This window comes from Pygocentrus nattereri, chromosome 18 (genome assembly GCF_015220715.1).
Source record: "Pygocentrus nattereri isolate fPygNat1 chromosome 18, fPygNat1.pri, whole genome shotgun sequence".
NCBI lineage: Eukaryota > Metazoa > Chordata > Actinopteri > Characiformes > Serrasalmidae > Pygocentrus > Pygocentrus nattereri.
Window position 1 is genome coordinate 30,810,417 of NC_051228.1, and position 25,371 is coordinate 30,835,787.

General features: G+C 41.6%; 1 protein-coding gene across 3 annotated transcripts in view; it reads right to left on the bottom strand.

Moving 5' to 3' along the window:
- cadm2a (cell adhesion molecule 2a) overlaps positions 1–25,020 on the bottom strand; it is a 482,918-nt gene extending 457,898 nt beyond the window's left edge. For all 3 annotated transcript variants that reach the window (XM_017681962.2, XM_017681972.2, XM_017681954.2), the window contains exon 1: positions 24,678–25,020. In XM_017681962.2, the coding sequence (XP_017537451.2) occupies positions 24,678–24,738 (61 nt within the window). In that variant the 5' untranslated portion in view covers positions 24,739–25,020. The remainder of the gene's footprint in view (positions 1–24,677) is intronic.
- Between the last annotated feature and the right edge of the window lie 351 nt (positions 25,021–25,371).

Genomic DNA, 25,371 nt, shown 5'->3' on the forward strand with positions numbered 1-25,371 from the left:
TCTTTCATTTCCAGTTCTTCTCATCTCCCTTCTTCCCCTCCATCATTCATTCTTATATCCTTCTGAAGACTAATATATTCATTGTTGTTTTTCATTCCTTGCAGAAGCAAAGTGACAGAAGGAGCTGAGGAAATATGCTGGAGCACAAGGTTTTCAGAATAAAACATTTCTAATATGCAGCAAAGTACAAGAGAAACTATTTAATTGCAGTAATAAAGTATTTCTTAGTGACCATTAAGATATGGTATATATAGACCGTTAAGATTAAGATATATCTTAGATAAGCTAAGATATGGTCCTTGTTCTTTAAGCAAAGGTAATGATCATGGGGTGAGGGGGGCGCATTGGCACTATCCATAAATGGAGCCGTAGATGAAAGAACCTTCCGGTGCATATACTTTTTGCATAACGTTTTTTTGTAAATGAGACTGTGAAGGTGTAGAATCTTTTTAACGTTTAAAGAACCTGTACATCAAAACCAAGAACCACTTAAGAGCTTTATTTATGTATATTATACTTAAGTAGTAATCTCTCTCATATGCATTGCTGCTGAGACATGCAAAAAAATCAAATTTACCGGTGAGATTTGAACAGATCAAAGGTGCAGAACTGACTGTATTTCTATTTGTTATGCTTTTTTCTACATACAACAGTGAACAGCTCAAGGTTTCTGAAATTGCAAGCTACATGAAACATCAGGCTCATTTGCATACAAACTCCACTTCCTGGCAATCAACTACGCTTGATGAATCTCCTGAATACGTGGTGATTGTTGTCAGACAAGAGGAGTCTGTCTAGATGAGGGCATGCATTCCAGAGAACCCAAGGGCTTGAAATTGTCTTGACTTAATGCATGAATGTATTCAATAATTGGGATCCAATAAATGTGCGTGTCAGAAATAAAAAGCAACAACAGCAGCAGAATCGTTTCAGAATAACATGCGGTGATGCAAATTCAGCTGTACACTCTCATAAACTTTCTTCTCCATGATCGGTGCAGACGCTCCAGTTTCTGCGCTTGTATTTTGTTTGTTGACGTTTCTAAAGAGCATTAATCTCTCATGAGGCAAAAGCAGTGAAGATGCTCTGTGCTGACTGTAACACTGCTGGGATTTAGCAGCAGTAGCAACAGTATACATGCGGAAAAGGGCAAAGTATGTATGTGTGCGCGTTTATGTGTGTGTACAGTGCAAAAAAGTGATATCTTGGCAATGAAACCTTAGATCTAGCCAACATACTGTGGTGTGTTCAGGATTCAGGACTTTTGGTCAATTGAAAGAGTGGACAGGAGCATGTAAAGGACCCCCAGAATGCTATGTGCCTCTCCACAGCCATCGTTTAGTTAAAACTGAATATGTCAGATGTTGTCGTTTGCTAGTTTAAGTTGTACGTCTGCATGTTGTCTTTGGCTTTTGTTGGCCTTCCCCGCATTTACCTCCATGGTTTACTTTCCCTCTCTGCCTGCTGTTTTATTAAAGAGCATTTTCCTAAAGAGGATATGACAGACACTGGGTCGTCTGTGCTGATGCTAGAATATCTAGTTTTTTCTCCAGTATCTTGAGATTGAGATGAAGCCTTTTTGAGTGTAAAACCTTGTGACAGAATAAACCACAATGACCACAAAGTTTTGAAACACCCCAGTTTTACTGCTAGACCCAGAATAGTCCACCAAACAAAAATATCTAGTCAAAGGCGCCCTGTAGACAGCATCACTGAAGTGCTGAGCATGATCAAACGGTGCAGGAATCCGGCTCCACCCGGTGCATGGGGTGTATAGCCACTCACGGATTGGCAAGTGAACCATTGCATCGGAGATAATCCACATGAATGTCTATGCTCATCTGAACACTGGACGAAACTGCAGTGGGTGTGGTAGTTTTATTTTTGACCTTAGTTTAATAGAACTGAATACTGTGTAGTGATTTTATCACATTTAGTAACTCTTCACAAACCCGCAGTTTTGAGGTAGGACAGGTTATAACGTAACTCATCAAGTACTGTGGTGATGTAGCCTCATGCACTTCAGGTAAATTACCTTTCTCTTTGTACATTTCGAGCTATTGGGTTTGGGTTGGGTTTGTGTTGTCTTCTGGGTATGATGTAATGCAGTGACAGAAAGATAATGAGTGGCAGTTTCTACATTTTGAACGTTGTGCGTCGTTCACTTGAAACATCCAGTGTGCAAAAGCCTTTAGCCAGTGCTTATGAATTGTTTTTATAGTTTTAGGCCTAAAGCTTATCTCAAAACTATGGAAAACAATGTCTCAGACATCAGGCACTGTGACCATTTCATGTAATGGCTTTCTGTGAGACAGCTCTTAGAGAAATTTAAGGCTTTAAATTTCATATTAAATCACTCTGAAACTTTGTAAAAATTCATAGAATTTTAATGTCTCAAACAAACCTTTACCTCCACGCACACATGCCTACACATACATGCTTCACCCACACATATATAAAGCTGTAATGATTTCTCTGGTATTTTGCTCACGTCAACTGTTGTTCTAGACACGCTAAGCATCTGCAAATGCAGGAGGACGAATCATGCAAATGTCCTGGCCTGTAAAACCATCAGCAACAGCATCATCCATGCGTGCACAAACAAACAGCGTTCAGCTCAGCCCACTCTCTTTCAGTGCCCTGATCAATCAAAATCGGCGGTGAATAGGGAGAGGTACACATGCTTGTTCATTAGCTCTGTGATATGTGGCCAAGGCTCTGGCAGTGAAGGCCTTCATTACCCGCTCAGTCTCTCTGACTTTTCACATCCAATCATCAGCACGGCCTAAAAATCATCATTTAGCGGCCTGCTAATGATACGCTGTCTCTGTGTGGCATGCTCAAGCCCACACCTCCAAAAATGCTTTTAACAAAACTCTTTTTCTCAGATGGTCTTGCTGTCTTTTTCTGTCTTTCAGAGCTTTTTTTCAGTAATGTATCCTTCCTGCATCCAACTCTTTAATTGCCTATACATAAACTTTTCAAACTGCCTCAAAAAAATTGGTATCCAAACACAGAAAAGTCATGCGTGCAGCTGAAGATCAGTTGACATCCATTAAACCCGGATCTTCAAAGATGTTGCTGATGTTTTTCGCTTAACTAAAGAAGAAAAAAACACTGCTTAGCTCGTTCATTATCTTACCCAGCAAGTGCTTTCTCTTTCTCTCTTTCGCTCTCTTTCCCTATTTCTCTCTTTTATATCCATGGTGGATTAGCCGTGTCAGGCCTACAGTAGCACCCCTCTTTAAATGCCGGCAGCCCTTTCCATCTCAAAGCCTGAAGAAAGGGCAGAGAAGCAAACTCTTGATTGCTGCCTCGTCTGGCATTTGAGCTGAAAGCAGGACCAGACGGAGGCAGGAACGGCGCAGAGGAGCTGCCGGAATTCTGAAGCGCACGGCTAGAGCAGATCTGCTGGCCCTGGCCTCGCCAGACCCATCAGCTTCCCTTATCTGTGCTCATTAACCAGAGTGCAGAGCGAGCCTGCATGTGTGAAGGAATGCTAAGCTCTTCATAAACAGGCAATTACAGAGGCGCTTCAGCATCCCACGGAGCCTAAACTTCACCGAGACCTGCAGCGAGAACACCTTCACTCTGCTTAACCAAATCGTCTCGTTCAATTATAGCTGTTTATTGCTCTATGAACACTCAGTTTTTAATGCATGTGTGTTCTTCCTAGGGCTTGAAATATTTGTGCATCTGTTTGTTTGTTGGTCTATACAAAAGCACTAAATGATGAATGGTTAAATGTTTATTTTGCACATCTATAATCTGATGATGATTGCTGTCATCTGTTACTGGGTCATCTAACATTGCCATTAGGGTCGTTTAAAAAGTGCTATCTTGTCAACGGTTTATTCAATCAGTTGTTAGTGTTTTGTTATTGTAGTCATGTTGGGACAGAATTTTGTTTGGCTACAGTCCAGTTCTGAGACAATTTTGTCAGGATACAGTCAAGTTCAGACTGCAGTTACAGTGAGTTTTAGACAGAATTTTGAGAGACAGTCCAGTACAGACTGAATTTTATCAGGGAGCAGCCGTGTTCAAACAGAATTTTATTGGAATACAGTTGGGTCTGGACTGATATTGTTGGGATACAGATGGGTTTGGGCAGAATTTTGTTGAGTTACAGTCGGGTTTTAATAGAGTACATTTCAAGTTCAAGTTCAAGTTCAAAGTGTTTATTGTCATATGTACAGAGGAAACAGGTTTCCTTATATACAATGAAAAGCTTACTTTGCTCCTCGCTAAGAATGCCAGATATAACATTAAGAATATAAAGAGTATATATACAACCATATATATTAATCAAGAAATAGTGCAATGTATAAATTACAGTGGTATGGGTAAATAGTGCTGTGCCTTGCCGGGAACATGATTATCTGCAGCAGAAATGAGTAGTAAAGTGCGATAGTGCAATTGTAAACATGTGCTACAGTTAAAGTGACAGTAGTTGCAGGGATGCAGAGGGGTTTAAGTTGAATTAATTCAGGCTAGTCTGCTCAGGGTTGGGCACAATGTTTTCAGGCTATATTCAGGTGCAGAATTTCAGGATGAATCAAAGCTGTAATTCTTACTACCAACTGTAAGAATTACAAGTATTTAATCACATGCAGGCTCATATGCACAAATGAACACAATTTCTGAATTGGGGTCCCTGAGAACAACAGATGGTGAAAGGTCACTGCAGACCCCTGGATTAGTTGGGTTTAGTGTGTGCATGTGTGTGTGCGCATGTGTGCGTATGTGTGCGTGCATGCACGTGAGGTCAGTCTGGACTGAATGTGCAAGCGTCTGGCCACATGGCATTATTTTTAGTAGGGCTCCACAAAAGCATTAAGCAGGATTGCAGTGACAGTGTGGGATTTACAGGAATATTTAACACCTAATAGTACATTTTCATACTGACCCCACAGATGCTGAGGTGTCTGCTGCTGCTGTATAGATCATTTGTAATGCTAAAATCCATACTGTACCTAATGACATGTAAATCTTGACCTAAATCTAATGTGACACTTGCCCTGTTGTGACCTATAAGCCCAATGAAAATGTACAAATGTGGTGGCGTTGAAGCACAGACCTCTAGCATAGTCAATTAAAAAAAAAAAAATTCCAGCTGACATTTTTGACAGGGTGGGGTTAACATCATTCAAATACAATATGCATAGGATTAGTTGGCTCACTATTTACACCACAAAACAGATTGGTCAAAATAAACTGCTGAGTGAATACTGACTCCAATTTTGGCTGATTTGGATTTTGCACCTACTTAACTACCTTACAAAAGAAACAAAAAGTCAAAAACGTGTACCAAAAACATGTTAACAATATGTATCATGATAGTTAGTTTTTGAAGTTTGTTAAATAAAGACAAAGACAACCAGTATTGCCATATTTTAATGTATGAAGTTATTGTTATTCAATGTTCCAAGTACTGCACTACATACAATAATTGATCCTTGTTCTTTAGGCACTGTCAATGTGCTCAGAAACGCCAATTCTCATGTTCTGTGATGTCATTAACCATAATAATGAAACATTTCATCATGCCCACTCCAGCAGCCAGTATCAACACTCCAAATAATCTCACATAATCAAACCCAAAGCCTTTACACCAACCAAGAATTCACTGAACCTCAAGGAAAACTCCATTTAGATTTCATAGTAAACGTACAGCAAGCTGGAGACCATGAGACACAGATTATCCGTGTTTAAATGTTATCCAATGTGTTAAGCGTTTTCACTGGGCGACCAGTTCTGACAGCAACTTACAGTCATGGGACGTCAGAAGTGTAAGTAAAAAAGAGAGCCAAGTTGATGGCCGCTAACTCAATCCTGAGTGACTGAATTAGATCACCCATGAGGCGCGGAGCGCGGCAGAGCTGGGAAGACGACTGGATTAGTCGGGGGTTTGGAGCCCAATCATGACCAATCTTAATCACTTATGAAAGCCACTTCATGTGGCTACACGCATAAGCACCAGTTCCGTCCATTCAGATTTTTCTCAGTTCATTCAACAGTGCCATCTCACTTGCAGCTGAGGCACAGCCAGACACAGGAAAGAGAGGGATAATGCCCGAATCAAGCGACAGAGCAGAATTATCAGTAATTGGAGGGCTTCTAAAGAAATAGCAGTGGTGTCTCATCCACAGGGAGAAAAAATGCAGTGGTGGAAATGTGATTAAATCTATAAATGTGTTTGCAATGGAAAAAAAGGCACCTTTTGAGGCAGTGTAAGTACAATACCACACCACTGAAGTGCTTATGTAAGCGCTTCAGTGGAAGGGGAGAAAAAGAGAATGTGAAAAATAGATTTATATGCATTTAATTCACAATAAGATAAGATATGTGAGCCATATTAAGCTCCACAATGCTAAACTATTATAAACTGCTCCTTTTCTGATCCTGTGCTATGACTGAAAAACTCAAGTTCTTCTTAGAATCAGAAGTTTTTCTTTAGCACCTAATCAATACATGAAGTCTGCAGTTGGGCCTCTGTGTGTAGTGTTTGATGGATCAGTATAGTGGAGGAGTGAAACAGATGGTATGTGGGGGCTTCTGTCAACACAACACTGCACAAAGGAGTTATCTATGCCAGATTTCCCCTACTTGAGGAGTGAGCTTCATTATGTTTAGATGCGTATCACCACATGAACGTCACTTGTAACTCCAGGGGTTTACCACTTCCCCCAAAAATAGAACTGGTATTAATGCTTAACTTATGCTACCTTGACCTACAATAAAGTGCTGAAAAATATCTGAAATGTAACATTATAGTCCACATTTGTGAAAAAATTGTCTTCATTAGCTAAATATTTCTTTTACCTCCATCACTACTCCCTCTTACACTCTTGCTAATGTTCTATCACTTAGCATTGCTCAAGGGGTTTCATCCCTTGTGGGAGTTGATGCTACATTAGCTTGTGAATTAGCACCAAGAGAAATGCAATTAAGAATCTATCACCTTTAACATCCTTTGATTAAAGCTAGATGTTGGGGTGTTATGCTGGTAGAATTAGCTTATTTTATAGAATTTCCTCCTGTTAGGTTTGTGAAAAGTTTGTGGAGATAAACCTGCTGATCTAGCGATTCTAAGCAGCTACACAAGAGTTACCCAAACGCAACGTCTAGCATGTTAAGTGACTTAGCAAAACAGCTGAAGTAACTTGAATCATTGGGCAAGCATTCCACAAGCACTGACATATAGCCAAGATAACTTCATTAACAATGAATTTACAGGCATGCTAATGCTAATTGTTTAGTAAGGATATGTAGTTAGCATGTAACTACATAGCATGTTTGGGGGCAATCGTGGTCTGGAGGTTAGGGAACTGGCCCTGTCACCGAAAGGTTGCTGGTTCAATCCCCAGCACCGACAATCCATGACTGAGGTGTCCTTGAGCAAGACACCTAATTGCTCCCTGGGCGCCGTATATAGGGCTGCCCACCACTGCGGGCAAGTGTGTTCTCTGCCCCCTAGAGTGTGTATGTATTCACTAGTGTGTATGTGGTGTTTCACTTCACGGATGGGTTAAATGCAGAGGTGGAATTTCCCCGATTGTGGGATTTAAAAAGTATCACTTAACTTAACTTAAAGCTGGCTATTGTGCAGCTAAACTACCCAGGTCAACAGAGGATGTTATGCTTGAACACTTGATAACCTTGTTAACCATTACAAATGTTTCTGCACTGCTCCGTAGCTTTATGCTTAAAACTGACTGTAAATTACAATAAGCCATTAGCAAGCTAAACACATTTTCATGCTAATTTCAAACAATTATTAGCACTGAAATATGGTTGTCTGCCCAGTGGGCTCGTTTTAGCTGTAGCTACTGTAATGGTGCATCTCTTACCATCTGTTGTTAGATCATTGCTGAGGGTGATGGCTTTTACCCTGAGTTTGCTATTATGTTTCTCCTAAAACCTAACTCATATACACAGGAGCAACACTTTTCTCTTGCTCGGTCTCTCTCTATACACACAACACTTCCCAAAACTAGCACAAACAGCTCCTCAGAACGCACTCAGACTTAACCACAGCACCATAGAAATTTGTGAATGATTACACTAATACACATTTCTTCACCAGTTCATGGACAGAGAGGTCAGGCTGTGCCAGTTGTCTAAGGTTTTTGAATGCATTTGAATTTCAGCAGTAGCACATAAGGAAGAATATGCTACAGAAAAATATGTCTACTTTGTAAACCAAACAGCCTCAAACCCTGGGAACACAGTACGAATATAAACAGGTAATCCTGAGTTCATGCAATGTGTTGTTAATTGTGCTGTAATATATTTAATTCATGTGGAAATTACTTTTCTTGTGTCCCTGCTAGAAAAAAAAACAGCAAAGGTCAGTATAGCTGGTCAAAAGGTGTACAGCGCTTTAAGCAGAATTTGAGTTTCTATTTGAGGTCACTAAATACATGGGCATCCTTTGATATTTGAAAAGTTAAGCCATTTTGGGGAAGATCTTTGATCTGAGAGCATGTAATACTTTTTTTTAATGCAAAAGCCAAACAAATGCTAGCTTGTGAGTGTCCATGTTTTCCTGACAGTAGCCACCTGATTCCACTCAGAGGTGGAAAGGCAGAGTTGGAAAGTTCAGAATTTCTACTTGTCATGAATGCAGCATAATGCACAAGTTTATGCTCTATTTCTTGGCTCCATGTGCATTGGCTGTGCAGTGTGGGATAAGGTGCAGCATGCTAAATCCCCTCCTACACAATCGGTTCTGGCTGCAAATGCTCAGTGGAATACTCCTGAGTTCCTCCAGACAGGTAGCGAGGGATCTCTGATAGGAAAATAAGCAGTTGCGTATCAGTATCTTCTGCGTCACTGGATTTGATAAAAAACCTGCCGAAAGAGCCGACTTTGCTTTTTCATTCCTCATGTTCTTTCCTCCAAGCCGCATAAAATTAAACTACTCCTTGGCACATCATTATATAAATATATAATTCCTCTGGGTATTAAGATCTTGTTTTTCTGTATGTGTGTAATATATATGATATATATATATATATATATATATATTTATATTATGATGGGCTAAATATAAATGTACACTGACATGCTAAAAGTCATGGGATAGCAATATGTAAATTGATTTATGAAGCGGTGTTACCTCAGGGGACGGCTTGAGACAGCCCACACTTGTTTAAGTTGTGAGGTGTTATCTTGTGAATGAGGCTGAACACTGGCTAACGTGCTCACAGCAAGGCAGTGTGGATTATCAGAGTTCGAATAAGGCATGATAATGGGTGCCAGACTGGTGGGAAACTCCATTTCCAAAGTTGTGCAGTGTCACATGTGTACTGGGAATACATCATAGAAAGCATTGTCACCCACAGTGCGCAGCCCAGTGGCCACCCACAGGTGCTTAATGATCATGACCGGACGACGTCTGGTTAGAACTGTCCATGCAAACGGTCTCTGACAGAAATCACACCCACATTGAATGCAGGAGGCCCCACACGCATATCCCACTGACCAGTGCAGCTTTCTTTTTACCTTCCATGGGATATGGCAGCTGAAGACCCACCAGAGGACCTATTTTAACATCATGACACTGGACACAGCGCCTCACCTGGGCTTGTGAGTTTGCTTACTGCACCTTAGAGGACTGTAAATATGTGCCACAGTCTGATGAGTCGCAGTACACATTGTTTTGGGCGAACAGCAGGGTTTGTGTGTGGTGCAGACCCCATGAAGCCATGGACCCCCGTTGTGAACTAGGCACTGTGCAGGCTAGTGGTGATAAATTACTTTGAATAATGTTTCATTTAAATGAACTGTGGCATTCAGTCCTCAGCCCATGCAGGATGAATTACATTTTGAATTCTTTGAAAACTTTGCTGAAGGGCAGCATTCACAAGCTTACATACATAAACCGTTCATGAAAACTGACATAAACCTATAAAGACATTTAAGATTAAAAGACATCAGAATTGACAAAAGCAGGCTTTATGACAGCTGAGTCGTTATGCATGTTTTTTGCATGTTAACGTCAGTTACTGTGAAAGATTTATGAATGCTGTCAACAAAAAGTCAGCACATTTAAAAACTGCTTATATGGGCTTGGGCACAATAGTAACAAAACAGTCTGTGTACTCTTAAGGAATAAAAGTGTCCAAGTGAAACTGAATTATGACTGATTTTGTTACAGAAAACCAAACAAATGTCATAAGTGGATAAAAAACGAAAAGAAAACTCAAGTTTACCAGCAGCATCAGGAGAAGTTCTAGCAACATACAAGTGTGCAAAGTGGTGCTAATCAACCAACTGCGTAACTTTATAATGAAGTAGTTAATCGGGTATATGCATCCTCCATTCTCTGTACTTTACACATTTTTCCATTGTTCTCTTGTACGGTGCTTGGTTGTGCGAGAAAATAACGCATATCCTTTGCCAATTAAACAATAATTAACTGTGAACACTGAACAGCACTACACAACAGCAGGAGAAAATGAGACATGTAGGTACTGTGATTAACTCTCGTTCTTTGACATGCTGATTAATTTGCAGTATGAAAAACAACAGTAATGGACAGTAATGGTCTTGTTTAGGAGCAGTGGTGATGCTTTGGCTTCACATGTGATTGTGAGTAAAAGAGCTGATCATGTGTCTGTTAATAAGCATGAAAATGAGTGGGAGTATGTGTAAGTGTGTGTATGCACACTTTGGCAGGTGCACAGTGTCCAGAGCTTCTGATTAATTGATTGTTTACTGTATTTGCAGGTGTTAAATTCCTTCTAGCAGGGGCAGATGGCCTAATGAAACCCTGGCTGCACACGCCATGTGGAGAGAAGGAGAGAGAGAGAGAGGGGGAGAGAGAGAGAGAGAGACAGAGAGAGAGGGAGAGAGAGAGCAGAGGAGAACACAGCTCAGACGAAATACCTCACGCTACAGTGATGACATCACCAGCCCCAGGACGTGACACATTCTGCTGAAATAAATGTCATGAATAAATGTTTAACCCTTTCCAATCCAGGCATGAAAAGGGTAGTTGTGGTTTTCTGCGTGAGTTGTACACTTCTGGATTTCATTTAACCTGAGGGGCAAATTTTCTCAGCAATATTAAAATGTTAAATACATATTTAAAATGTATATTTTTAAAGTATATATTCATCACATCTTTTTGAAAAACATATTCTTAAAATGTATATTTTAAAAGTTCAGTCTTACTGCTATTTTACAAGATATGTACACAAAATAACAGACATATGTAATGTTTTATCACTACTAACATTCTAATAACTTTGCATTCCAGTGTTTGTATAGTAGTTTATTTTTCTGATAGCTAGAAAATAACTTAAGCTAAAAAGAGTCAGCTTACTGCAAATTTACTACAAAAAAAATTTTAAACTTACTGTTCTCTTGCCTTCATGTTGCTTTGTTAAGACTTTACCCTTAGAACCTTACGCCAGTACTGGTTTGCAGTACAGTACACTGTGTAATGATATAGAAGAGTGAAATCTCTTGAAATATGTTTAAGTGCCAACAGGTCTGATAAAGTTCTGCAAAAAAAGAAAAGAATAAAGTAAATACTATGCATGCTTTTTCCATCTAACAATGTACATATATTGGTCTTCATATGTGCTTTTTATAGCAGCCTATAGTGGACGCTAAACACTTTGTTCTTCTGTCTGTATTCTGCTGCAGGATATTCTTCAGAACTAGGCAAATCAAAAATGAAGATATATTGCTTTGCCATTCCCGTTTGCTACTGGAACCAAAGCAATGATTCCTGGCTCATGCAAGTAAACACTGAACAAACTGAAAATCAATTAAACGTAAGGGATTTTAATGAGCCTATGTAGCCTAGTTATGCTTAGACCATTGAAAGTTATCCATGAGTCGTAGAGAAGTCATTCAGCACTGATCATTTCCACAAGTCTCAAGAATCAAATTTTACAAAATCTAGTTTTTACTGGAGTCCCCATAGGGCTCTACAGGTTAAAGGGTGTCCCAACAAATCTCTGTCTGACACTGTAGCATGCTGTTGATTACACAAAAAATAATTTCAAAATGTTTATCTAGAGCTTAATAATAGAACCGAAAATCCATTGTCATCAGCATCTGCCCAATGGCTTTTACTATCACTGCGTTTCTGGTCAACAGGTTATCTGCTCACTTTACAGAGAAACTCATTGAAATCATTGTTTGTGCTAATTGACTATAGACTGTAGATGCAGTAGACAGAGATCAAGGTGAAAAACTCTGGAATATTCCTTTAATGTATTCTGTACTTTAATGGTGTTTTGCATTGAGGCAAAACACAAAATGCTTGTGTAGGTCAGCAGTATTTAAACTAGGACACAGATTCTGTAGCTACAGAAAACAAGCTGATGTGAAACTCCAGGCACTCGTTAGCAGCCCTGTCATTGTTTACACGTGGCTTTCCTTTCGATACGTCCGTCCAAGAGTGTGTGAGGAAGAATTTAGAAGTGTTTGTCACATTGTCACTTAATGATCTCTTCAATCCGGCACCGAATGGCATTGGGCCTTGCAGCAGTATTGGTCTCCTTTGAACCTTTGAACAGCACATCGGCATCCACTGGTGGAAGAAAGGCGAGTTGCTATAGAGGCAATGACAGTCAATAGCAGAGGCTAACAGATTTCTATAGGTAATCTGTAGCGTAGAGGAAGCCCGCAGCTGTTATTTCAGGCCGTTTGATTTACTGACCCTACCCACCGTCCGCCTCTGGCGCTGGCTGGCCGCCGCGCACATTTGTTTCCATCGCACGCTCGCTTTCATCCAGCTTTGTCAATAAACTTGATTGATTGCTCAATTGTGTTGCGAGCCCCTGCAGCAGGTATTGCCTTTTCTGAAAGATCACGTTACATTTGGGGGAAAATCGGGGGGAAAAAGGGAGATTATTTGCGAGAGAAGATGACTAATTTCCCATGAAATCCAAATTAAAACAGCAGAAGTGAAGACAGCGGCAGCTAGGGACCAGCTAGACCGCAACAACTGCTCTCTTTCAGGTCCAGTGCACCTAGGCCCTTCTTTCCATTGCATGTTTTTCTGAAGGCCACATCCTCCGGCAGATGGAACTCAATATCACACGTGCTTTGGCGCAGTTGCTTTTGTTTTGCCTCTTTACACGGCCATTTCTCATAAAAAGCCTCAAAGCCTCCCTCCACGCACAAATAGCTATGGGGCATAAAAAGGAATAGACTCTGCTCGGGGCTCCAGACGAAAGACCTTGTCCTTCAAACAGCGATATAAAAACCCAGCCATGATTGTAAGACTTGTATAGATCTCCCTTTCATACCTGAGCTAATCTTTTGATGTCTCTCTGAACCTGCACAGACTTTCCTCCTATGTTTTTTTTTTCCACAGCAGCTGCACTGAGATTAGCACTATGGGATAAATTATTAAGCTTAGCCGACATGAAAATAATTGCCTATCAACAAAGCCAAGGTAAGAAAAGCTTGGCCATTCATTTCACACAAAATCTAAGCCCCTTACATTAAAATCAGCCACTTTACCACTCAAAAGTCTGATTACATCTGATCACAGCTATGAAAGCATGCTTGTAGTTGACTTCACAAAACTGGCTTCAGTTTAGCTGTGAATGTCCCATACAGCACTGTTTATCACTGTGCGTTTGGGCAAGTTAAACAAATCCTACATCAGAGTTAAAGGCCAGCTTCTACCCAGTGTGAATGGCAGTGGATTTCAACACAGAAGAAAGGGACATGCCCAAAATATAATGTTTTTTGCTGATGGTTTTGGCCTAATTTAAACTCTATAAGAATATTTGGACTCACATTAAACAAAAACTAGCTTGGCAATGGAACAATTGGAACAATAGTGACTCTTATTTCAGTAAAGGGTTGTCTCTGAAGTTTGCCTTCAGCAATTAAAGAAATCAAAGGGAAAAAAAAGCTATCCCATACTAGATTGTTTTATCTATTTGTTTAATGATTCATTGTTAAGACCATTAAAAGCTTAATATTTTACCATTTTGAATGTGAGCAATTTGGTAAAGAAAAAGCAATTATGAAACCCAAAACTTTCCTGTGACAAAATAACATATGCCTTTACAGCATGCTTAAAAGCCTCAAGTCTGAAGCTACAGCATAAGCTAAAAAACTGTTGACATAATGTGAAAGACGTCTATGTATCATGTTGTAGACATATCTGCTGAAGTTAGCATGCTAATCAGCTGACCCTGGCCCATCTACGTATCATGTTGCAGAGATATCTACTGAAGTTAACATGCTAATCAGGTAACCCTGGCTCGTCCTGTCTTATGATACAAAATCTGTAGCATTGAGTAAACATAACAATGGCTGAATTTCTTGGCAAGTCGCTCTCATCACCACTGCCACCCACTCCTGGCAAAAAAAACTCACAAACGGCAGCAAAAAAGAAGTGTCATATATATGGAAGCAAAACAAGAGTTAACATTGGCGTGCTTTTCACCACTGGAGACATCTCTTGGCAAGTAGAGGGATGAAGTTTGATCTCAATTTGCAACATTTCTTCTAGACTGGTAAATGAGCAGCTGTTAATACTAACATGAGTATTTAGAGAATTTAGCAGGAAGTGAAGAGTGAGGAGGAGGGACTTTTCCCTATTTCTTATGATAAAGCTGGGCACGAAAACTTTGATATTTTGCCCCCTATTTGTTTGTAGTGTGGAGTATGAATTTGACAGGTTGTGTCATCGCACATATTGCTCATTTAAAGAAACACTGTGGCAAAATGAAAAATGTATCTCTGGCTAAATATGTCATAAACATGCCTATGTGCATCCTATAGTAGTGCAGCAGCAGTCTCTAGAGGGAGAGATTCTGCTTTAAAGACTTGGTTAAACACATTGTGATGATGTATCTTGAAGGTAGAAAGAATGTTGATTTAAGAAGCTGAATATCTTATTGCAGCCATGTAACTTTGTCATTATCGTCTAGTCATCATTACAATAGACAGAATGGATTTATTAAACAACTGAAATGACTTGAGAATGAGGAGCTAAAAGCTAAGGTAACTAGGTAGCTACCTGACTGCATGTGGTCATGTAGATACCGTATCTGATCACGGCAAGAGTGATAGAGCCAATGGTTTTAGCGCTCGCCCATTTCCACATATATATATATATATATATATATATATATATATATATATATATATATATAGTCAGAGAACACTGGCTACCAAAACATGAAATCAATATAAAATGTTATTTCTGTCAAGCCGATGAGGCTGGAATTCCCCTTTAATCAACAGTTAATCGAGATAAATAAAAGCCCAGAGCAATTAAATTCAATGACTGTGTCTGAACGTGTCTAATATTCATAGCAGACATTACAACATTTAAGATGTGATGTTTTAAAATAATAAACAGACCACATTATAGGCTAACAAAGAAAATATCAATTAACAAAATAAAAACGCATTTTCCTGCCAAAGGTAGATGAGGTCTGTCCGTTGTTTAAACCTCCTGCAGACTGCTGGTTTATGGTGTAGTGGTGACAATGAATAGTGAAACAGAATAATACCCTCCCCCCTCTCCATTTCCCTTGAAGAGGTCTCAGTGCTGATACCTCCACCTACTTTCTGTTTTAACTTTCCCTAACACCTGGAAGAACAAAAGAGGGCCTTTGATCATGGGAAATCCTCCCCGATCACAGCAGCGCTTCCACAGCTCCACTCCGCTCCCACCTGAGGGTGAGGGAGAGAGGCTCAGGGATCCAGATGCTCTGAAGAAAGAGAGAGAGATAGAGAGAGAAAGAGATGAAGCATGTGAGAGAAAGATAGAAGGGAGAGCAAGAGAAAAATAGGAAGAATGAGAGAGGGAAAGGGGATAAAGCAAGAGAGGGAGAGATATAGAGTAAGGGGAACAGCAAGAGAGAGAAAGAGATAAACAATGAGAGAAATAGAAGGGAGAGCATAAGAGAGAGAGAGAGAGAAGAGCAAGAGAGGAAGAAAGAGACTGACAATAAAATATGGCAGAGCAAGAGAGAGAGAAGGAAGAGAGGAGTGAGAAAGAGAGGGAGACAAACAGTAAGACAGAGTGAGAGAGAAAGTAAGAGGCAGAGAGAAAGAGCGATAAAGGGAGAGCAAGAGAGAGAGAACGGGAGAGCAAGGCAGAGAGAGCAATGAAGAATGGGGGAGAGGAAGGGAGAGAGAGGGAGTGAGAAGGGAAGAGAGAGAAAGACAAAGAAGAGCAAGAGAGAGAGCAAGGAAGAGTGAGAGAGAGTAAGAGAGGAAGTGAGAAAGTAAGATAGTGGGAGAGAGAGAAGAAGAGAGTCAGAGAATGAAAAGGGACGAGAGAGAGGGAGACGATACAGCAGGAGAGTAAGAGAGAGAAAGAAAGGGCAAAAGACACAAAGAGAGAAGCAGAGTACCATAGAAAGAGAAAGTAGGAGAGGGAAACACAAAGGTAGAAAGAAAAAGGAAGTGGAGAGTAAATGAGGAGGGGGTAGAATGTGCTTTATGTCTGTGAGGTAATGGTTTGGTGTTTCATTTACAGAGGAAAGTAACCTAACTGCTTTAAAACGTTGATTTCATTGAACTTTAAACAGTAAGTACTTATCATTTTTATAGTGGAGCTCTAAGATGAAGTGAAGAACAAGCCTGCAGTTTAAGGGGTTAAAAGTTGTGTAGTTTATTCAGTGCTTAAGGTAGACTAAGGTCATTTATCTGAACAGCGAGTGTTAGGCAGGTATTACTCTTAGCTGAAGGCCAGAGGAAGGGGGCTTTTACCTCCCTGTGAAATAAACACCAAACAAAAGCTCGCTGTAGTCAGCAGCCACGGCACACACAGCGCCTCTCCATTTCTCACCTGTCTGATCACATTCACCTGTCCTGACGCTCACCTGCACACACACACGCCTGGCACGCTCTGAGACTGACGAAGACAGAAGACCACCGATGAAGAAAAAGCTATTACCTTCCTCCACATACACACATGTACATACACAGACTCACACACGCACTCTGCAAGCTCAAAGGAAGCAGATGCTCTTCGGCCTGTACACTTGCATCTGCCTTTGCATTTGTCTTCGCTCCACTTACTGAGAACAAAAGTGTCATCTACTGTCACGAGGAGGAGAGGCTGGTCGCTAGAATTTGGTTATGCATTTCAATAATATTGTTCCAGTGAAAACGGCTCGTGTGGGGCATGAGGCTGTGTAAACAATGAGAGACGCCAACCTGCATTGTTAAAAATGAAACGCTGTTTGAATTGATGTTAATTTTGATTCCTTAAAGAATCGTTGTAAAAGAGATGTAAGTGTGAAACACCTTTTTAAAGTTTAAAGACTTTCATTTTAGACCCTAGAAGAAAACTATTATGGAATCATGAAGATTCTTATTTATCACTATTGTAAAGGGTCTATATAATGGAAAACCAAAATAGCCCCTTTTTTATACAAAAGAGTTTGCTGTATTGCATGGGTGCTCAATCCTGGTCCTAGTCCATATATATATATATATATATATATATATATATATATATATATATGAATATGTGTGTGTGTGTGTGTATGGAAACTCAGCTGCAAAAGCAGTCTCACAAAAATCGAAACATTTTCACATGTCCTCCTATTCAGCCTACGGCAGTTTAGCTCCACCCATTCACACAGGAGACATAAGCAGTGTTTCAGCCTGGACTGCTTTTTGAGTGAGGCACGACACAGGGCAGCCAACTGGGGTAAGGGGGTAAGAAAGGTACGGCCCACCTTAACTATAAGATGTGGGCCCTTTAAACAAGGCAATTTATCATAAAACCAGGAGAAAAGTGGCAATTAGTTGGTTTCTTTTGAAAGGTAAATGCCATTTCTTCAATATGAGTACAAAACCAGGAGATGGAAATCAAAACAGCTGAGGACTGAAGGAGAAAAGGCCCCAATCACTACGGTTAATGTCACTCCAATTTATGAAAGCATATAATTTATCAACAACAATAATCATTTCTGGAAAAACAAACAGAGACATTGAATGAACTGACTACAACAATGATGTTCAAGATCTTTACTTCACAGTGGACATGATACTAGATGCTATAGAGACAGCTCTCTACATGTTGACCATAGTTTTGACTGCTGATTGATACTAAGGTGAAGAAGCTGAGTACATCCTCAGTCACTGGTTTAGCATAGTGATGGGCTTTCAGCTCCCAAACAGGTCTTCATTCAGTTGCATTATCAATGCAGCAAATTATCCATGTTAGCAATATTATTTATCAATTATTTTTCCATTAAACCACAGTCAAGCTTTTAATTAACTCATTTACATGTTGCATTATGTTTGTTATTTTAATTTGTTATTATGTTTTTTTGATAAGTAGTTGCAATGGATGAATTTCGAAAGGCAGGAATCCTAACATAGGCTGACAGGCAAAATGCAGTCATCAGTCATCACAAATATAAGAATTACATAAAAACAGCCAAGAACAAAACCAGAACGAGACTAACACAACAAGGAGCATGTTTGGGGATAATGAAGGGAAGCTGGAATATTCCAAGGTCATCCAGGAGGGGGTTCTGATATTCTCAGTTACAGTGCCATAAGATTTACAAATTAGCTGTTAAAAAAACAAACATTTTTTAGTATAAAACATTAAATATAAAATGTGAAATGTTAATTCATCAAGTTGCCAATCCTGAAGTTTTGTGTTCATGTATAGTTATTTTACTCACTAGATCTACCTGGATCTGGACCCCTAAGTTAGCAACTGAACTCAGCACTCTGCAAATTAGTTACAAGCCCACCAGCTCTTCACATCAGGGTGGGCAATGGATCCCGTGGTGTTCCAAAGCACAGCAAATTGACGGCTGTAACGGTGGGGAGCGATAAGGTGGACACATATGCTGAGATAAGCGACTTTTATTGAGGGCAAATCCAGGATCGTGGTCATGACAGTCCAGGTTCGAAGATCCAACACGGATAGAATGAGGGACAGACATGACGAAATACAACCAAGACTAAAGCCAGAGAGCAAATCACAACAGAGGCTAGAATAACAAACAGCAAACAATACACCCCTACAGGGTACAGCATATCTAACATCAAACAAAGAACAGCATACAAACAAATCAAACAAACATCCAAAACAAAGACCTGCAACCACACAAGGGAAAATACAGGGCTTTAATACATGAGGGCAAACGAGGGACAGGCAGAAACACAGGTGGGAACAATCAGGGGCGGAGTCACTAAACAAGGGGGCTGGACTAAACAAAAACAAAGAAAATATGTGGACTACACCAAAACACAACACGAACACATGGAAAGGACTGGGAGGGGCCAATCGTGACAAAGGCATCACGGAGTGTGACGTCACGTGAAATGCGAAAGTATTTTAAATGAAGTAAAACCAAGACTGGAGTTTTGGGTCATGGATCAGAGGTTCAGAATGCTCATACATACCCAATAGAAAGAAAAAAAAGACGAATAATAATAAATACTGAACCAATTTCATGGTGTTTATCAATAATAAAAGGGTCACATCCCTAAATGTAACACTTTACTGTCTCAGTATTATGGACAGTAATATGTTTATAAGCAGAGAACAAAAGGCTTTGACTAAATGTCGGCAGCAGTAGTGTTTAATTAACTGATTCTTAATTTGTTTTGCTCCAGGTGATTCTCCTGCAGAGTTTTATTGCAGCTCTAATCATATCAATCTGATTCATACATTGAAGGTTTGATTAACTGAATCAGGTGTGTTTTTATTATTTACAAACACAGGGGAGTTTGTAAATAATTAAAAACTGGTCACTGTAAGGGGCTATTATCAAAAAATACTGTTAAGGCTTTTCCTATATAATATGTTAGGAAATTACAGTAAACCATTGGAACAATTTATAGAAATACATTATATTTCCAAAAGTATTCAATCATCTGCCCTCACACGCATATGAGCTTGAGTGACATTCCATTCTTAATCCATAGGGTTTGATATGATGTTGGCCCACCCTTTGCAGCTATGACAGCTTCAACTCTTCTGGGAAGGCTTTCCACAAGGTTTAGGAATGTGTTTATGGGATTTTGTGAGGTCAGACACTGATGTTGGAAGAGAAGGCCTGGCTCACAGTCTCCGCTCTAATTAATCTCAAAGGTCTTCTATCAGGTTGAGGTCAGGATGCTGTGCAGACCAGTCAAGTTCTTCCACACCAAACTCGCTCATCCATGTCTTTATGGACCTTGATTTGTGCACTGGTGCACAGTCATGTTGGAACAGGAATGGGCCATCCCCAAACCATTCCCACAAAGTTAGAAGCACAAAATTGTCCAAAATCTCTTGTTCTGCTGAAGCATTAAGAGGTCCTTTCACTGAAACTAAGGGGCCGAGCCCAACTCCTGAAAAACAACCCTACACCATAATCCCCCCTCCACCAAACATTACAATTGGCACAATGCAGTCAGGCAAGTAACGTTCTCCTGGCAACCGCCAAACCCAGACTCATCCATCAGCCAGACGGAGAAACGTGATTTGGCACTCTAGAGAACACATCTCCATTGCTCTAGAGTCCAGTGGAGCTGCTTTACACCACTGCATTCAATGCTTTGCATTGCACTTGGTGATGTAAGGCTTGGATGCAGCTGCTCAGCCATGGAAACCCATTCCATGAACCTCTCTACGCTGTTCTTAAGCTAATATCAAGGCCACATGATGTTTGGAGGTCTGTAGCAATTGACTCTGCAGAAAGTTGGCGACCTCTGCGCACTATGCGCCTCAGCATCCGCTGACCCCGCTCTATCATTTTAGTTTGCTGTGAGTTGCTGTCATTCCCAATTGCTTCCACTTTGTTATAATACCACTGACAGTTGGCTGTGGAATATTTAGTAGCGATGAGCAGTCTGCATGCCTAGGTGCTTGGTTTTATATACCTGTGGCCATGGAAGTGATTGGAACACCTTCAATGATTTGGATGGGTGACTGAATACTTTTGGAAATATAGTATATATCCATATACACGGTATATATTGGTGGTTGGCAAATTGATTTGTAAACTTTTTGAACCCTAAGCTCAATCTTCAGTTGTTAATCTTCAGACGTATTATGTTCTACAGACTGAAAAACTGAAGTGTGAACTAAGTGAAAAACTTAGAGTGGGTCTTATAGTGTAGCCCCTTTAAATAGCCACTACCAGAAGACAGGTTCAAACTTTTATTTTACACTTCTATACATAACGAATAACTCAGGTAGTGGTTGGTCCATATACTTTATAAGTATGTAATACGCCTGGGGGTTTAAAGGATTAAAAATGACTGCTGGCTTCCAATAGGGTATAAATATGTACAAAGAATACCACCCTCTCACTTACAACCCACTACCTAGTCACCTCAATCAATAAGAACCCAATCAAGAAGGCTCAGCTTAGCCTCTGCTTGTCCTTCATGCTGTTCAAACCCTCATGTCTACCACATGCTCTCCATATGAACGCCATGCTCAGCAGCTGCTTACTGCAGCCTGCGCACATCTTCGCTAAAGCAGGGTGGGACCGTGCTGCCCGCTCCTGAATATTATATCACAGAGGAGGGTCTGTCCATACAGGCCGCATCAATAATGCATGGACGGGTGGCAGCTGGTATCCACTGGCCGGCATGGCCAAACGCCGCACTGAGATTAAATATAAAATGCCTGGTCATGGTTGGAAAGCATGCATGGAAGCACACAGCATGCATATCATAATCCTGATTTGGCATAGGATCATAACTGAACTTCAGCCAGTTTGCTGTACTGTGGGCTGGTGTAGCTTACGATGCAGATGAAACACAGCTACTGTGCTAAGCAGCTTTCTTCTGGACACGGCAGTAGGTCTTTAGAAAACCCCCTACTGTGCATGTTCGAGTGTTTTCCATGCCCTAACAGAGTGGAGAAGGGCTTGTTGACCCACTTAAAGGAGCCCCTTTTGCTGTTTGATCTGAGGTGGGTGCTCGATTAGCACAGTTTGAGTTACCTCAGTATCTGCCAAATGGCTTATATTATGAATGTGTTTTGAGTCAACAAATTTCCTGCTCATTTATTGACCATATGATACAGACAAAGCAGACAGAGGAGTGGTTTAAAATGCTGGAGTAGGCCTTTAGACTTTACCATGCCCATAACTACATGACGACATTACTTCATAGTACTTGTGTAATTCATAGTAGTTAGAAGATAACAATTTTAAAGATTAATAGATGAATAATAAGCTGGGATTTAATGGTTAAGAAGTCTTTAAGAGTGGCTTTAAAGGGAAATTTCCCCTTCTACAGAAACTGAGTCTGAATTTTTCACCATGGTGGTGATGGGAACCAAACTTCTAAACTTTTAATGCTTACATGGTTGTGAATATGCTGCATGATGCTTAAGACATTGTTTAATGGTATGTTTCAATCAAGGTTTTGTCTGAATTATGCTTTTATTACAATCCATTGATCTTGGAAAGATACATACATGTACTGTATACTCAGTCCAAATGGTCCCCAGTGAAACTAATAAGACACGTTCTCTGTTTACTTTGGATTGTAAATAAAATGACTATATTAGCATTGTACTCATTGTGCCCCCTGGTTCCTACCACCACCACCACTGTGGAAAAACCATTACAATGAGCCACTTCACATCAAACCCCTCTGATTGACTTTGTTATGACTGAATTATGCAGAAATCTAGCAAAATAGCTGGAATTCCTCTTTAATTAGCTGGATAAGGATAAGCAGGCAAAACCAAAAAATGCAGAGCAGCTCCTGCTACCCGTCCTGTTGCCCACTGCTCCAGTACACCAAGTGACAAAAGCGCTTCCACAACCCTGACATCCTGCACAGGTGCCAACATGGACTGCAGGACAGCCCGGCCGCCTGCCCTCTTGCCCTGGAGACGGAGACAGGCTGATTTATGGGCGTGGAGAAAGCTCCAGGAGATCAATACATAGACCCAGCTCCAACTCATTAAAAGCGCCTGCCTCCAGGAATGTGCTTAATTATCTCTCATTATTAATGGACCACTTCGGAAACGGAGCATCAACATGCGGCGCCAGGTAGGATGTCAAAAGGGGCTCGGACGTGCGGAGCCACACACACACACACGCACGCACACACATTTGTATGTGCATATCCTCTTTCCCTCCCACATAGGCGCACACACATTAGTCATTTTTCCATGCACCGCCAGTGTGTGTCCGGAGCACACAGCACGCCGATGGAGCTGTAAGACGAAGCTGTTTGATGTGTAAACAGTTTAGGAGGGCAGGGTCATGTTGACACTGATCTGAAGGAGATGAGAGACGCGGCTGCTCGCGCGCATCTCGGGTGCATTGGGCTAATCATAACAGATAAACGCTGGAGCACGAGCACATGTTCGAGTCAAGCACTTTGCTTCACGCGCCGTTTTCACTCATCAGCATCGTCTGGGCCGGGGATGGGTGGGGAACAGGGCGGTGCCTCCGTCTCGAGCAGGGACGCGCGAGATCAAGCCCAAGACCTCGCACTAGGCCAACACGTCCGTTTATTTATTTATTTACTCAGGGGCCGAGGACAAGCTAAGGTTAACGTTCGGGTTACACATGTTCGCTCTCTCTCTCTCTCTCTCTCTCTCTCTCTCTCACACACACACACACACACACACACACACACACACACCTGACCTCGCGCCCTTAACCCTCACCGTTCCTTGTTTACAGTCCCGCGCGGAACGCTATCACGCTCTCTCTCTCTCTCTCGAGCGCGCGCGCCCCGCAAACTGCAATAAGTTGAAGAACGAAAACACAAACAAGGTGAACGAGCTTCCGTCTCGCGCTCGGACCGCTTCAACGCTTCGACGTCGCTGCTCGCGGGAGGAGCAGCAGACTCTTCTTATTCGTCTCGCGCGTAAAACTAAAGGAGAACGAAAAGCTGATGCTACTACGACCCCAACATGCGGACTGCTGCAAATACCACAGCGCAGAGAGACGCGAGGCAACAACGTGAGGAATCCAGCCTGCAGACGCAGCAAGCCCGAGAGTCCTCACATCAGCAGCACATTAATGCAGTTCAACCCGGGCGGGCATCAAGTTGCTCCACGCAGTAAGCGGAGAATAAAGGAGCAACAGATACTGATCTGGAGTTACACACTGGCTCAGCAACCAGAGACTTTGCACGATGAGCAAAACAGGTAACCTGCTGAAGCTCAATATGCCAGCTGTGCCATTTCTGTTAGTGCATGCGGGCGAGAGCGAACGGACGTAATGAAGGGGGCGCAGTAAAGCCGCGCCGCTGCTTCAACATCAGTCAGCGGCGAATGTGCAAAGTTTCCATCAGTTTCTCTGAAATGATTCAACCGCTCTGACTTAAAATGCAAAGCCAGCATTGGTGGAGCTCAGTCAGCGAAGGCGAGGAGACAGGCTACGCGGCTTAACGGTTGCGCGCGCACACACACACATGCAGGAGGCTAGTGTTTTGTAAACGTGTGTGTGTGTGTGTGTGTGTGTGTGTGTGTGTGTGTGTGTGTGTGTGTGTGTGTTCTCCGTGAAGCTTCATCAATGTAATTCCAAAACGTCAACAGCTGCGTCTGCACTAAAGCCCCCGTGGCTATCGCTCGTCATGAACAAACCAACAAACAACCCCAGTATAAACACCACGAGCACTTCTGCAGCGGTGCCCTGCTCTCGCGCTGGAAAAGCACCGAGGAATAAAGAAAGAAATAAACGCAGAAGGAATAAAACAGCGAGGGCTCGCGCTGAAGTTTTCTCCTCCTTTACCTTTCAGCAGGATCCCGCACATGCTGTACAGGGCGAAGAGAACGCGCTGCTTCACGATCATCCCGCCTTCCTCCGAGCGCCCGCGCCTGTCCGACCAGCGCACTTCGACTCTGCTCTCCGCTGCTCCGCGTGCTCGCTCACGAGGGCTCTTCTCGTGATTTTTTTTCTTTTTGTTTGTTTGTTTGTTTGTTCGTTATCGCTTTTTTTCTTCCTTTGCTGTTATCCAGGTAGAGCTCGCGCTGAGTGTACGCTTTCCTCCTCCAGATATACCCGCGTGTCCAAAGGCTCGAGTCCTGAGGTCCCACTCGTTGAGGCAGCCGGAGCGCGAGGCTTCTCGCAGCGCTGTGTGGGGGGGAAGAGTGCGGCGCTCGCGCCCGCCGGTCTCGTGGCGGCGAAAGCGGGGTAAGCCCCGCCCACCCCGGAGCGACAGCCAATAGCGCGGCGCCTCCAGCTGCCTGCCTGGTTCTGGATGCTGAGCAGGGACGGGCCGTAATAATACAAGTAGCTTATGTATCGATCCAGTCGACATCGACGATATTATAGAGACGGTAACGGTTATATCGTCCACCGATTTGAGTAAAATTACTCAGTGTTGCTTACACTAGTGTTGCGTTAACAAGCGCTGCGCTGTAACACATAATAATTGCGCTAACCCGTTTACTGTTTTACTAACTGTTGACTCAGGTGTTAATAT